Consider the following 15,805-nt stretch of genomic DNA (forward strand, 5'->3'; position numbering starts at 1 on the left):
CCAGCTGATGTCTGTGTGTCCCCAGGAGCTCCCATGGGTCCAGGCCCGGCAGCCCCGGGCAGGGCTGCAGCTCCCTCACACCCGCCGTGACACGGGAGGACGCTGCGGTACTGTCCGAGGCTCCCCGCGCCGGCAGCCGGGGCCGGGGGTCCCGCGGCTGGACAAGCGCCGCCTCCAGAGGGCGGTTTGGGGCCAATTCCCCATAAAACGGGTGCGGGAGGGAACGTTGGTGCTCGGGAGGCGCGGGCTGTGTTTCCGCCGGAGCCCTTTGGCAGGCGGAGCGGCTGCGCGGTGTCCGCAGGTGAGGGGCCGGGTGCCGGTGGCGGCCGGTGTCGCCGTGTGCCGGTGTCGCCGTCGCCGGGTGCCGCGATTAACGGCGGCTTTAATTAAAGTGTAATGAGCCTCCTGCCTCGTCGGGCCGCGCCGGAGCCGTGCGCGCCTGGGGCGAGCGGCGGGGCTCGGGGGGAGCGCGTCCCGGCTCCGGCCCCGCCAGGGCTCGCAGCAGCCCCTCGGCGGTGCCACCGGCTTGGCGAGGCAGGGCCCTGGCCGCCCTGCCTTGGAAATCAGCGGTTGAGGGGGTTTCCTGCCGCTGCTCCGAGGTGTGATGTGAGCGGAGTGGGGGGCAGAGAGCTGGAGGGGGGAAGCGCTGTCTGGGGTGAAGGAGAGGCGCAGCCCATCCTCGGGGTGCGGGGCCGGCCGCCGTTCGGCCTCACGGCTTCCATCTGCCCCGCGCTTCTTCCCGGCGGCTGCGTTGTGCTGGGAGCTTCCACAGGTACTCTGGTTTCCTCCATTAGCCATAGGAGGGTGCGGGCTGAACTTTCTCCTCAGTGAAAGTGAGGCCGTGCCTCGAGGGCTGTGTTCAGTGCTGGGCCCCTCACTCACTGCCAGAGGGGCTGGAGCACGGCCAGAGCTGGGCACAGAGCTGGGGAAGGGGCTGGAGCACAAGGGGCTGGGGAGGGGCTGAGGGAATGGGGGTGTTGAGCCTGGAGAAGAGGGGGCTGAGGGCAGACAGCAGCACTCTCTGACACTCCCTGACAGGAGGCTGCAGGGAGCTGGGGGTCGGACTCTGCTCCCAAATATAAGTGATAAGACAAGAGGAAATGGACTCAAGTACACCACTGTGCTGCCATGTTCCTCTGGAGTGAGCATCCTGCCTGCCTGGGAAACACGAGGGGCAAACAGGCAGCAGCAACAGCAGCACAGTCCCAAGCCCTCTGCCCCTTCCTCATGTGCCCCAAGGCTGCCCAGGGCCTGACAACCACAGCCCCACAGGCACAGAGAACACAGGCTGCCAGAGCTGGAGCAACACAAGCAGCAGGGGGCTGGCAGGGAGGGGTGAAGATCAAGGGGTGGGATGATGGTCTGGAGCACAGGTCTGATGGGGAACAGCTGGGGGACTGAGCCTGGAGAAGAGCAGGCTGAAGGGAGACAGGAGCACTCCCTGCCAGGAGGCTGCAGTGAGCTGGGGGTCAGGCTCTGCTCCCAAGTAGTAAATGACAGGACAAGAGCCTCAAGTTGCCCCAGAGGAGGTTGAGGCTGGAGCTGAGGCAGAACTGTTTCCCTGAGAGGGGTGTGAGCCCCTGTGCCAGGCTGCCCAGGGAGCTGGGGGAGTGCCCAGCCCTGGAGGGATCCCAGAGGCGTGGAGCTGAGGTGCTGAGGGCTGTGGGTCGGTGCTGGGCAGGGTGAGGGGAGGACTGGGACTGCAGCAGCTTCAAGGGCTTTTCAAACAGAAACTCTTCTGTGATCTGCTGCCCAAGGCCCCAAGTGACAAACTCCATTCCGGTGGCCTCTGCCAGAATTCATGTTTCCCATTATCCCTGAGCAACAGGTTCCATAAAGGAAACAGCCCCTGATGTTACTCCCTCTGTCCTGACCATCTGTAAGCCTCTGCACACAGTTGACACTGGTTCCCTGAAGTCCCTGAATGCCCAGGCCAGGCTAACAGGGCTGCTGTTTATCGTTCTGTTAAAGCTGGGCTGGTGCTGAGGTGAGAAGGGGGCAATGTCACTTTTGGAAGATGCTAAAGCAGCAGCAAACACCTACTCCCAGGCCGTCCAAGGGACAGTGAGTACACCAACTGCACTTATCTGCTGTGGCCTGAAACTCAGTGTGATCCTGGCAGATGATTTCTGACTCATGTCCCTCAACATCTGGGTCATTAACATCTCGCCATGAGCCAGCCTTGGGAGCAGGTTAGGAGCAGGTGGTTTGGTTTAGGTCATGGATGGTGTTAGCTCTTTATATTTTAGTCTCTGCAGAGGAATGGAAAGATGTCCCATGAGCCTTGTCACGAGCTCTCTGGGTTTTTTCCATCCTGATGGTGTATGCAGCGAGTGCACACGCTTGCCACGCTCTGGGTGTGAAGCCTCTCTGCCCCAGATGTTTCCGCACTAAATCACAAGTTTCTCTTGCAGAAGCAGAAATTGAGGTTGATATGCAAAAGTAAAGCTGCTGGCTGGCTGGATCGATGCTCTGAAGGTGGACTGGAGGGACCAGGGGCTCGCAGCAACGTTTGGGCAAAAATAACCCCTTGTTGCTGCCTGTGCAGCCTGAGCTGGGCTAAGCCGTGTTCAGCCTGTCCCTGAGTTCTCTGCCAGTTCTCTGGATCCATTTTGTTCCAGCTCCTCCCCATGGTGGGAAGCTGAGCTGGGAGGCTGTTTGGCTTGAGCTGTTCCACTGAGAGGTATTTATCACAAATGTAGCCACAAGAACCCGAGTCCTTGCTGCCACGGACGCTCAGACGGAGAAACCGACATCCTCGGGCTGGCTCCTCGTGTCAGAGGGTCTCTCTGGGGCTGCTCCAGCTGTGGTGGATTATAACAGCCGTTGAGGGGGGGAGTTGGATTCTTCTGGGGCATCTCTTCAGTCCTCTCACTTCATCACCTCTTCCTCTCCTCTTTGCACCAGCAGTCTGCCCTCCAACATGTTCCTGTAGTCCTGAGGCTCCCGTCTCCCTGGTACGTCTGTAGAGGGTTTGCACTGTGTGTTAGCTTTTTGTGAGATACTCCAGGCAGGGGCCAATACTGACAACTAGCATTTTCCATTTGGAAGCTATGGGAGTGAGGAAAAGAGGGGTAAAGAGCAAACTTCTGGTACTTCCCACCAGGTAGCACACAAGCTCTTTTGCTTGTCCCTATGGTGAGCGGATAGGTTGGTGCCTTTGTGCTTAGACAGCACAATGACAGAGTGCACAAGGTTTGTATCAACCTGTGACCTTCCTGTAAAGCCTTTACTGGTGCTGCTTCTGCTCCTTGTTCTGTTTTGGAGGTTGTCTCTGTTGAAATGCCCCTGTGCATCATGTCACCACTGCAGCGGAGGGGCTGGGCCAAGGCGGCAGTTTGGCGCTGGAACATCAAATCAGGTTCTGGGTGGAGGAGCCTGGTGCCACAGCTGAGCTTGTCCTAGCCAAGTTTGGTACTTTCCAAGGTGCCATACCAAACCCACTGCCCAGTGTACACGTGGCTGCTTCACTGCTGCTGTTTGCTGGGAAAACCATCTGCTCAGCCTGGGCAAGGCCCCTGCTGCCCATGGCTGCTCTGGAGCTCTGAGCCACTTGATCTGCCACTTAAGAAAGCTTTTGAGCTGAAGCTGTGCTTCTGCAGGAGGTTCTGGGCACTCCTCTGTGCTTAGATGTGCTCTTGCTCAAAGGAAAGCTACACAGGGATCAGTTCTCAGCTGGGCTAAGCCTTAGGCACCTTGGGTTTCGTGTCTAGCTCTGTGCTGCTGAAGTGGAAGCACAGAGCAAGGCCATGGCTTAGCAAAGTGATGGAAACTGCAAGTGGAGAGCTGACTACTGTTGCAATTGTGTAATTTCTGTAAGTGATGGTCCCACTGAGTTAAGATGGCACCTCAAATAGAATCACAGAATCATTGTGATTGGCAAAGCCCTTGAAGCTGCTGCAGTCCCAGCCCTCCCCTCACCCTGCCCACCACTAATCCCTGGCCCTCAGCACCTCAGCTCCATGTCTTTGGGATCCCTCCAGGGCTGGGCACTCCCCCAGCTCCCTGGGCAGCCTGGGACATGGTTTAACAACATATAAATTCTACCTCAGCTCCAATCTCAACCTCTGCTGGCACAACTTGAGGCCATTTCCTCTTTTTCTGATACTGGGGAGCAGAGCCCGACCCCCAGCTCCCTGCAGCCTCCCGTCAGGGAGTGTCAGAGAGTGCTCCTGTTTCCCCTCAGCCTCCTCCTCTCCAGGCTGAACACCTCCAAGACTCTTCATCTGCTCTCCATCATGCTTGTGCTCCAGCCCCTTCTCCAGCTCTGCTGCCTAGCCCTGGCCATGCTCCAGCCCCTCAGTGTCTTTCTTGTAGTGATTGGTCCAAAATTGAGCACAGTATTTGAGGTGAGGCCTCACCAGTGCCACTTGCTACTTCATGTCTTGGTATTACTGATGGCTGAAAACTCCTTGGTAAGGGAAGTTACAGTGGGTTTTAGGGACACAGAGGCTACAGAGGGAAGGATCTCAGTCTCCCATGCGGGCAGGGCCCAGCACCCTGGGGATGCAGCAGCCTGAAGCATAAGCATTAATAATACAGTGGGTATTATTCAAATGAAGGCTGCCACTTTTCCTTTGTGGGAATAAGCCCTGTGGTAATTGCTGCACATACTTATCTGTTCCTATAATTGCTTTCTGCAGAATCACTTCAGAAGCAGCAGTGCTGGCAGGATGCTGGTCTCTGTGCTCTTCCTCCAAGCCAGCCGGCCCCTTCGCTGCCTCGTCCAGGATGGGCACCGGTGCAGATGGGGGTTGCGTGGGCAGAGGAGGCCTGGCTGCCCACACAGAGCTCTGCCAACCCTGGTGGCAGCCTACAGCAGTGACACTGCCCCTGTTTTCACTAGAGCTTTGGCTTTTGGTGATAAAGTGGCCATCGTTGACCAAAATGGTGAGCACACTTACAGGCACCTTCTCAGCCGGAGCCTGCGCTTGTCCCAGGACATCTGCAGAGCTCTGCGGTGCTCCAGCAGGGACTTGAAGGAAGAGAGGATCTCATTTTTGTGCCCTAATGATGCCTCCTACGTGGTGGCCCAGTGGGCTGCGTGGATGAGCGGGGCCATAGCCGTGCCCCTTTACAGGAAGCACCCCGTGCAGGAGCTGGAGTACGTGATGCAGGACTCGCAGAGCGCTCTGCTCGTCGCGGCAGAGGAGTACCTGGGGAAGATCACCCCCAGTGCCAAGAAGCTGGGAGTCCCGATCCTGCCACTTCCAAAGTCTCACAGTGATGGATCTGCAGGTCCTGCAGCAGTGGAGGAGGGTCCCTTGGCAACCTGCTCCTCGTGGAAAGACAGAGGAGCCATGATAATCTACACCAGTGGGACGACGGGAAGGCCCAAAGGTGTCCTGAGCACCCATGGGAACGTGCAGGCTGTGGTGAGTGCTGCTTTCCCTCTGCAGAGCTTGTGTCACAGTGCAGAGGGCTTGGCCTTCACAGGTGGTTTGGGGATGCAAAGACCTTACCCCAACTGAATTCCTGCACAGGTGATGTATCTCAAAGCTCCCCAGTAAGGTGAACACATAGAACGCTGCAAAGAGCTGAGGGGCTTGGAACGTGTGTGAAGAGGAAAGGCTGCAGCCCTGGGGCTGTTCAGCATGGAGAAGAGAAGCCTGAGCTCAGGGGCACCTCAGCAATGCTGATCAGTCCCTAAAGGCTGGGTGTCAGGAGGATGAGGTGACACATTTTTCTGTAGTGGCCAGTGCCAGGACAAGGTGTAATGGACACAAGTTGGAACATAAACAGTTCCACTTAAACACATGGAAAAGGAAACTCCTTTGGTGCTGAGGTGAGGAAGCCCTGGCCCAGGCTGCCCAGGGAGGGTGTGGAGGCTTCCTGGGAGGTTTCCAAATCCACCTGGACACGTTCCTGTGCCCCCTGAGCGAGGGGAACCTGCTTGAGCAGGGGCTGGAGCAGCTCTGCAGGGCCCTTCCCACCCCCATCACTGTGGGATTCTAAGAATGAGGCCCTTAGCCTTCTCCTTTTGGTGTTGCTGCAGCTAGGGGCAGGTGGGCTCTTCTCCCTGCTTTCCTGGAAAGCAGAAGGGATGAGAACTGTTGTAAAAAGATGTTTGCTCTTTCCTTCACACTAATTGCAGCGTGACTGAGCCCAGCCCAGCTCTGTGTGAAGTCTGTGCATTATTCAGCTGTGTATCCCCAAGGCAAAAAAATCCATTAGCTCTCTGAGCCAAAAAGGAATTAAAAGTTTGTGTGAGCCTGCTGACTGCCTCCCCAGTTGGTTATCACTGCCTGCACCAGAGACTCACACCATGAGGGAAAAAGGGCAGGGAATCCATCGGGCCTTACAGACGCCTCCCTGCAGCTCCTGCTCTTGTGGGTGCTCAGTTACTGCAGTGTCAGGAGTGGCCTCAGAGCCTTGATGGATAGAGCCAGGGCTTGGCTATATTGGGCAAAGAATCTGTTCCCTTACAAATATGCTGCTCATCTGGGAGGTGGCCTGAGCTCTCAGCATCTCCTGTGCTGTCTTGCAGGGAGCCTAAAGCCTGCTCCCTGCCCTGTGCAGGAGGGTTGTGAGTGACAGGATGAAATTCCACTCTTCACATGGCTTTTTTGGAAACTGTTTTTAGCTGGCTGGAAAGAAAGCTTTGCAGTTGCTTCCACTGGGCTCTGAAGGACATTGTTCACCCAGAAGCCTGAGGTCTAACACTTTGGGTAATTATCCCTTCAGGGCAGAGTATTTAATGCAATAGTTCACATTTTAGAAGCTCCATACACTGTTTTACTCATGAAGCCTGCTTTCTTGTTTATCAGACTGTGGTTTTCTGCTCCTGCTGACCCTTACAGCCCAGTTGGTTCCAACTATATCAACAGAGCTCTGGGCAAACAAGGGCTTTTATTATTTCTGTTAACTCCACCTGTGCAGCACCAGAGCCATCGTTTTGTAGGTCCTACTCCAAAATCCTCACTGGCTATTTCTCAGTGACTAGGAAGAACTTTGGTATATATGAAGACATTGAACAAGATGCAGAAGGTGTTCCTCTGGTATTCTACTGCTGTGGTGGGAATTTTGCTCATGCTGCCCCTAAAGGCAAGATTATCATTCCAGGAGGGACGGGATTCCACCAGCAGCTGTGCCCAGGGAATTTGGGGCCTGAGTACCTCAGGGTTTTCAAGCAGTGAGAGTCTTTCTCCCTTCCCTAACCCTGGGTTGTGTGTTTTCTTCTCCAGACCACAGGACTGGTTGAAAAATGGGAGTGGAAGAAGGAGGATGTTATTCTGCACGTGCTGCCTTTGCATCACGTCCACGGGGTGATCAATAAGCTCCTGTGTCCTCTCTGGGTGGGAGCCACATGCATCATGTTACCCGAATTCAGTGCACAGATGGTAAGCCTGGAGGGGTTGAGCCTTATCTTTGAGATTCAGCAGCAAGACCCCCATGCATTGTAATTAGAACAACTCTGGAATCAGTCCTTAAAGGCTCCCAGCCTCTTTAGCCACTGGCTGCACGCGGGTCACAAAGTGTCTTTTAAAACACGCTTTCAGCTGGGGGTAAATGTGCTCTTCTGGTGGCTACAGCTGGTCTAAAGAGATGTAACTGTGATGCCACACTGTGCCTCCTCCTGATGCTGAGGGTCTCTGGCTGGAGGGGGGGCTCTTCTATGTACCCACCAAGAGCACCTGCAGCCAGAAGAAGGGTTGTTACCTTTCCCGTAGCAGCAAAGGCAGAAATGCTGGGTTTTCCCCTTGCATGTTAGCTGTGTGCTGCTTGAGGCTCTGCTGCCTCTCAGCAGTTTTAGTAGCTTGGATTTTCCCTTCCAATCTTGTGCCCTTGGAGTCGTGTGTGACACTACGTGACAGAACACAGGCTTCAGAGTTTCTTGCAGCTCAGGTAAGAGAAATCCCGGCCCTCACCTCTCACATGGAATCATTGCTCTCCCTCTGTGGAGACATGAGTGTTAACAGGTCTGTTCATTGAGGTAGGAGAGACTCTATGAAATGAGAGCTTCTTGCAGGAAAGGTGGCAGGAGGGGAACCTCACTTGGAGGCAGGAGAGACATGCTCATGTTGTCTGGCTGAGGCAGGAAATGCCAGTCCCAGTGCTCTGCTGCTCTTTTGTGCCTTGCTTGGGTGGCACACAGACCACCTGACGACAGGAAGAAAACAGACCAGGAACAGGACAGCCAACAGCAAGGCAGAACAGCTTCTCCAGTCACAGGCCCCTGGGATCAGCACCCTTCCTGGAGTCCCCCAGCATCGTGGGTGGTGCGAGAGACTTTGGAGCCTGCAGTGGCACTGCTAAGGGAGCATTTGGGTTTTCAGGTGCTGCTGCCACCTTGCAGCAGAAAGGAAATGTGTTGTCCTTGCAGGACTCCCTGGGAAAGTGACAGCAGCCCATCAGACCTGTGCTTTGCAATTAAACTGTCTGCTTTGCCAGCTCGTATTTATTCACATGCTGGATGGGTGTGTCACACTGACAAAGCAAAGTGCAAAGGTGTGGCTCACCCACAGAAGCCTTTGTCAGGTGAAGGTGAGTCTGGGCTCTGATCCCAGTGACTGCAGGACCTTGTGATTCTTTATTTCTGCTTCTTGGAGGGGCAACCCCAGAGAAGGCACACTTCCCTCAAGATGGCCCTGCCACGTGAATGCCCTCTTGCTGCCCGAGCACTGATCCTGTATCATAGAATCATTATGGTTGGAAAAGGCCTTTGAGTCCAACCACCAACCTTACACTGCCAAGCCCATCACTAAAGTAAACCATATCCCTCAGCACCTCAGCTCTGCATCTTTTAAATATCTCCAGGGCTGGGCACTCCCCCAGCTCCCTGGGCAGCGTGGCACTCTTGGGGAAACAGTTCTGCCTCAGCTCCAATCTCTCCTTGGGGCAACTTGAGGCTGTTTCCTCTTGTCCTGTCATTCATTACTGGGCATATGAGACCAACCCTCACCTCACTACACCTCCCTTTCAGGTAGGGAGGGGAACAACCCCAGAATCCCAAAGGGGCAGCTCTGCATTTGCATCCAAAGTAAATCTGTAGGATGCTGGCAGGGTGCATCAGGGAGGTCCCTGCCAGCTGCAGCCAGCTCTCTCTCCTTGCCCACTGCTAAATTGTCTCCCGTTGTCTTCGGGATGTCAGCTCAGGAGCGCGTTCCCCCGCAGCCCAGCCTCTCGCTGCTTGTCCCTTCTCCCCCTGGGGGTGGTTTTTATTCTCCTGACATCTGCAAATCAATGAGCTGACGCTGAAGGATGGGTTCAGGTGCTGGGGGGGACTGGGGCGCCCGGCCTGCCTTCTCTGATCAAAGCTCTGCCCCAGACTTGACAACCAAGGGCAGGCGGGGACAGCGCTGGAGGCAGCCGCTTGACCCTGGAGGTTGAACTTGGGCAGGGAGGTCAGTGGAGGTGGCAAGTGTGCCCGCCCCAGCCACTGCTCCCAGGTGCATTTGGCCTCTGAAGGATGGCATTTGCTTTTCTATTGGGTTTTTTTTTATTCCCTTTGTTTTTCCCAGCGCCTCCCCTGGGAGCTGGAAGTGGTTTGATCGACACTACAAAGAAAGCACACGAGGGTAAATAAGGCTTTCTTGTGGAGTTTAATGCAAGCTGCCTTTCAGTTCCAGTCTTATTTTCACCAGCTGTTTACAAAATGCCCTTTGCTACTGAAATCAGCTTTCAGCAAAGCAGTGGAGTTTCAGTGGAGGGTTTTGCACGAGGAGCCCGAGTTGTGCCGGGTGCTTGTTTTTTCCCTCAGCTGCACCTTGAGAAAGCAGCCAATTATAGTGTGATATAAAGAAACTCGAATGGCAGCTAAAACACTTGACAGGCTGATCAAAACAAGGCTAGGAACTTACTCTCAACCTGCTGCAGACATATTTAGCCTTGAGTGATACTGGCAAGGGTTCAAGAGAAACCGCAGCAGCGTGCCCGATGTGTGTTTGGTTTCTAATCACTAACACTTCATTATACAAAATAAATACTTTATTATTGCAGTGTTTATTAAATTACATAATTTGTGGCGTGCCTCATAGCCATGGCTGCAGATGCCAGGCTGCTTCCAGTGCTGCTGATCATGTGGGGCTGCTTTTCCCTTGGTCAGAAGACATTTCAAGTCCCGGACTGAGACTTGCTTGTTGTTCCCTGCTAGGAGGTGGCATCTTTCAGACCCTCCTGTCTGCTTTTGGTAGCTGTCCAAGGAAAGGTTAGAAATGGAGGCTGTGGAGTAACCCCAGTGTCCTGACCAACATCTTCTCTCTCACTAAAGCAGCATGTGATGTCTGTGGCTGCCTGTGAGCCATCGCTGGGGCCACAAGGGCTCATTAAAGTGTACTGAGATGCCTCAAGCGTGAAAGTTGCTGCAGAAAATCAGATTCTTTCTGTTAAATGAGGACATCCATTACTTTGCACTAGCTACTGTACATGTTGTAACTCACTTTATAGCACCATCTGTTAAGACTGTCTCTCTCAAGCTCTTTGTAGCATCTTTTTATTGTAAGTTATTAAAAAATACCCTTGCCTCTATTAATCATTTATTAATCAAAGGGTTTATAAATGGACCTTTAATTTCCAGCATTGCAGTCCACTTGTACATGATGTGCTGAGTCCTCTGGGGTGTGTTGTCCTTGGGGTGCACCATGTGCCATGGGGAGCCCTTCTGGGGCTGCTGCCCGTGGGAGCAGGACCCAGCGCTGCCCTGGGCACGTGGGCTTGGCACGGGCAGGAGAGCAGCAGTGACCCTGAAAGTGTTTTCCTCCTAGCAGCTGTGTGGGGCAAGGGTGGCTCTGATGTTGTTGTTGTTGTTGGTTTTTTCAAGGGTGAGAACTGAGAGGGCAGAAACCTCCCTCAGAGCCACAGCAGGCTGCAGCCTGAGCGGCCCTGTACGCGCCTCCCTTCCTAACTTGCTCCCAAGATGAGTTCACTTCTCCAGCTGCACAGTAAGCAGTGAAATGCTCCTGTTTGCAGACAGCCAGTGTTTCTCTCAGCTGCTCTTTAACCTGTTTGAAATGCCTGCCTTTTTCTGCCCTTTTTTTTCTTATGCAGCAGTAGAAAGTGTAAAATGCTGGATTTGTGCAGGTTTTGTGTCAGTTGGTGGCTGGAGAGAGGCTAATGCCTTTGCTTAAGGAATTAGTGCAAGGGAGCCTTCTCCTTACAGGGCATGAGAGAAAGCCCATGACCAAGTGCTTTTTAAAGGCTTCTGAGGATGGGGCAGAAGACATTAAAAGGTCCATTCCCTAGTGACTCGCTCTATCCCGCTTCCCCCATACCAGCTGGGTGATGGCTCAGGCTGAGCACACCCTGTGCCCTGACAGCTACTCCATGCAAACACCAGTGAGAGACAAGACACAAGCCAGAGGGAACCTGCGTGTTCTTTGTGCCAGTGCTCTTACAGAATCACAGGATCATTGGGATTGGAAAAGCCCTTGAAGCTGCTGCAGTGCCAGCCCTCCCCTCACCCTGCCCAGCCCACCACTGACCCACAGCCCTCAGCACCTCAGCTCCACGGCTTTGGGATCCCTCCAGGGCTGGGCACTGCCCCAGCTCCCTGGGCAGCCTGGCACAGGGGCTGACACCCCTGTCAGGGAAAAAGCTCTGCCTCAGCTCCAATCTCAACCTCCCCTCTGGAGCAACTTGAGGCCATTTCCTCTTGTCATTCATTACCGGGGAACAGAGACCAGCATCCACCTCTTGCTGTGACACTTGCATGGGAGCGTCCCTGTTCCACACCAGGGTCTGCACAGGAGCCTTTCAGAGTGAGTCGTGAGGTCAGTGACTGATTTTCAGAGTCCTCTGCTGAGGCATTTGGCCAAAGTGGGCCTGCTCTGAGTTTGAGTGATGGGACTTGCTTGTTTTTGCCTTGGATCACCTCTGATCTTACCTTAAGGGTAAGATGTTCTAATGGCAAGAGGCTCCCTGTCAGCTCCTCACGTTGATAAATGTGAGACTGGATCCCAGGAGAACTTTTGGCCTTAAGTGCAGGAGGGAAAATAAACGTAGGGAAAGACATGAAAGGAAAAAGCTTGCTCTGATGAGTGATGGAGGAAAAATCTCAGCTCCTTGTGAGCTGGTAGTGGTGTGCCCTGCCTGCTTGGCACTTTGGAGCTGTTTTGTGTTGCCCACAGAACGACAGTGCTGTCTGTGCTCTGCAGCTGCTTCAGTGAGAAAGGTGCTGAGATGCAGATTTATTGCCCTCAGGTTCCTACAAGAACTGTTGTTTTGGTGGCAGCATTCCCACATCTCTGACTCGAGGTGCCTCCAAGGATCAAGCCCTCTGAAAATCCTGCCTGGTTTTACAGTGCCACACATAAAGCCATCAAAATCCTCAGTGCTATTTGGAGCCTTCTTTCTAGGCTTTGTGCTGGTGGGAATGAGTGTCCAAAGCTACTGTGTGACTCGGGACTGGTTCCCAAAGTGTGCTGTCACCCCTGGCAGCTTTTCCCCACGGTGGGAGGTCACTGCAGACCTGATGCTCGCTGGGACTTGGTGTGTGAGGCATTGCTCCATTGCTCCATCATCTGGTTCCAGCCCTGGTCCTGAGGAGCAGCAGCCTGTGCTACAGCTGCCAGCAAAGCGTTTGTCTTTGCTGCTGCTGGTGGCTGGGTGAACCAGGCTGGGCACTGAGGCTTTGCACCTTCACTGGGCCCTGCAGGGGGATCTGTGTCTCGGCAGTCAGCCGCCTCTGGGAAGGAGAAGCACAGTGAGCCTCTCCCCTGGATCTGTCACTTCTGCAGACATCACTCTGGGCAGCTCTTTTAGCTTGTTTGTAAAAGAAAGGCAGATCCAGGCAGAGGAGCCTGATCTCCAATAAGCAAGCAGCACTGCTGGCAGCGTGCTGGGGATTGTGTCTCCCGTCCGGTTGCTGCTGGAGAAAGGCAATTGTCTTTTCATCTGTTAATGGGAGGCTTCAGAGGAGTAATTTGATTTCAGACTCAAAGAGGAGTCTGTGGAGGGAGGAGCAGGTCACCAGTGAATGGATTATGTTTGATCACTTCTCGCAGACCTGGCTTTTCAAAGGTAGAGTTTTTCTTCCCATCTCCCCGGCTCTGCCGTCTGTCCTCAGCATCTGTTACAGAGTAATGGCTTTTGATGTGTGTGTGGAGAGAGGCAAAACCGAACCAGGGCCTGTCAGAGTTACTTACATTACCAGGTCCCAGGGAAAGCACTTGTTCTTTTCAGTATGCCTACAGCATAGGAAGGGTTTAAAAGCTCCAGCCTGGAATGCAGAGGGGCCATCAGACTGCACTGATGAATAAATGATTAAAACCAGAGTCATGCGGAGCGCAAACAGTTTGGGGTTACAGCAAACATGAGGCGAAGCCACCGAGGGCCTGGTTTCCCTTTGAAGAGAAGAATGTTTCTCTCTCTGCATCTTGCTCAGGAGGTGTCTGTGGCGTGCTTAGGGGAGAGCAGAGCTCCCCTGATGCTCTCACATCTCCTGTCATACCCGTCTGCCTCCGTCGGGGATGAGCCGCCATCGGACGTGGCTGCCTGGTCCTGCCATCCCTTTGGGGCTTCTGCAGAGTTACAGGAGTCTCTGTCCTCAGTGTGTTGCCAAACAAGAGGCTGGTTTGGCTGCAGCTGTGTTGCTGCCTGTTGCTCTTGAAGACACTCCAGCAATTGCAGGCAGCCCCTTTCCTCACCGGCGGTGCAGCCCACAGGGCAGCGAGCGATGCAAGACACAAACCCAGCACCCCCATCAAAGGGAAGTAAAGGGATGATTGAACCTTGCATTAGGGGTATTGTTCCTTTTGAAAAGGTTTGGAAAAAAATCAATAGCCACTGAAAATGATCCAATAATTGTGTAGGAGAGCTGTTGTGTCTGTGAGCAGAGGCGGCAGCACGGGCTGCCTGTCACCCGCAGCAAAATCCACGCTGGAACTCGCTTCCTTTCCAGCTTCTGGGCATTTCTGCTGCATCTGGGGCTGCAACATCTCTGTGAGGAGGAAAGGCTGCAGGGCCTGGGGCTGTTCAGCCCGGAGAAGAGAAGGCTGGGCTCAGGGGGACCTCAGCAATGCTGATACCTAAAGGGCAGATGTCAAGAGGATGGGGTCAGTGTTTGTTCTGTAGTGGCCAGTGGGCACAGGCTGGAACACGGGAAATTCCACTGGCACAGGAGAAAGTCCTTTGGTGCTGAGGTGAGGGAGCCCTGGCCCAGGCTCCCAGGTCATGAGACTCTGCCAGATCCTTCTCTCAAACCCTGAAGTTACAGTTCTACACCAGAATTAGCTGTTACAGTTGGCTGGGCAGTGAGGAGCCCTCTGGACAGCCCGGGGTCTGGGAGGGCTCAGGGCTGCCAGCTCTGTGCCACAGCTCAGTGCCTGGTACCGTTACAAGGCAGGGCAGGATCCGGCCCAGCTCTGGCTGGGAGGAGCGGAGCAGCTGGGGATGTTGGGCTGTCAGCAGGTCACCCCAGCAGCTGGTGGCACAAATCCAAAGGCAGCTGCTTATCTTCAGGAAGGGGCTGTTGCTGGGGCGAGTCGGACTGACACAGAAAAGCTGCTCCTGAGGCTCCAGTGGCAGTAGGAAGGATTTGATCTGGGGCAGGAGCTGAGCAGGGGTGCAAGGACAGGGGGCTCTGAGGTGCAAGAGACATCTGTGGTGGTGTGGAGTGATGGTTTTCGTGTTTTTTCCAAAGCCAAATTCATGTAGAAAGAACTCTGCCAGACCAGAAGGATGCCTGCACTCCCCACAGCTGCTCTGGACTTAGAAAGGCAAAAACACCCCACACAGCAAGGATGGAACTGCCCCGGGCACCTGTCTCCCTCAGTTCTTTGGGCACAATCCCGATCTCTGCTTGCCATCACACGGCTCTCCCTGCTCGAGGCAAGGGCTCTCAGGAGCACCAGGCTGAGGAGAGGTCTGTGCATTCAGCCCCTGGCTTTGGAGAGCTTCTCTCCACCCTGCCTCAAATGGCAAAAATATTGGGGGGCTGAAGAGAAAAAGATGTTTAGGGACAGAGGCTGCGAGGAGTATTTGAGTCCTTCTGAAGGCAATCTTGCCTATTCCAGCCTGGTTTAGGGGATCATGCTGATGTGTCTCTCCAAGGCAGTGCCAAGTTCTGTCTCTGAGCGTGTCACCTGTCAATTTGGACAAGTCATGTTCCCCCTGTGCTTTCCCCGATGCCATGGGGATCTCGCAGTGCTCGTGTCCTGGGGGGCTTCCACCTTGTGCGTTTGTCTGGGCTCTTTGAGGAGCATCTGTGGGCTGGGAGGCAGCAGGAGCTCCCCTCTGTTGAGTGGGACAGTGCCTTTGTTGGATGTGCCCTGCTCTGTTGAGAATAACAACATAGTGCTGGTGGGGGTGGTTTTTAGGAGCTGATTGTTCTGAAGCAGTGGAGTGCGAGAGGCGATGGGAGGCGGCGCCGGCGCCAGGAATGAAATGGAGCCCGATGGAGCAGGACGGAGGGGAAGGGGCCAGAGTGACAGCATGAAGGAGAATCACTTGTTCACCTTCAATCAATTCCTGCTCCTTCTCGCCCTTGCACGTGCTTGTGTGCAGCTGAGCGTGCACAGGCAGGGAGGGGAGAGGCAGCACACGGTGTCAGGAGCTGTTAGCAAATACATTTGTCAACAACGGGGCAGGGACTGGAGTGAAAGGAAAGAGGCAGCCGTCACCAGAGCCCTTTAGTTATTGATGGCTTTGCATCCTTCCTGCCTTGGGAAGAGCTTACCTAGCAGGGAGAGTGGGGAGGTGTGGAAGGAACGGGTCCACTTGCAATATTTATGGCTTCTGGCCGTGGGTAGCTGCTCCCAGGTGGGGCTGCTCAGCCAGGGCAGCAGCAGGGGGTGGCTGAGCCTTCATCCTTCCCCAGCAGAGCCAGCTCCTAGAGTTTGTCCCCATTTGTAGTTCCCACAGCTCAGCA

General features: G+C 54.5%; 1 protein-coding gene across 6 annotated transcripts in view; it reads left to right on the forward strand.

Moving 5' to 3' along the window:
- The first annotated feature begins 272 nt into the window (after window positions 1–272).
- ACSF3 (acyl-CoA synthetase family member 3) overlaps window positions 273–15,805 on the forward strand; it is a 60,435-nt gene continuing 44,902 nt past the window's right edge. The window contains exons 1-3 of one of the 6 annotated variants that reach the window (XM_062007605.1): window positions 273–301; window positions 4,644–5,375; window positions 7,185–7,340. In XM_062007605.1, coding sequence (XP_061863589.1) covers window positions 4,674–5,375; window positions 7,185–7,340 — 858 coding nt within the window. In that variant the 5' untranslated portion in view covers window positions 273–301; window positions 4,644–4,673. Of the gene's footprint in view, window positions 302–729; window positions 773–2,736; window positions 2,958–4,643; window positions 5,376–7,184; window positions 7,341–15,805 lie in introns of those variants that run through there. The other 5 variants (XM_062007606.1, XM_062007608.1, XM_062007607.1 and 2 more) reach the window with 5 other exon arrangements.

The sequence above is a fragment of the Colius striatus genome, chromosome 14 (assembly GCF_028858725.1).
Source record: "Colius striatus isolate bColStr4 chromosome 14, bColStr4.1.hap1, whole genome shotgun sequence".
NCBI classification, from domain to species: Eukaryota; Metazoa; Chordata; class Aves; order Coliiformes; family Coliidae; genus Colius; species Colius striatus.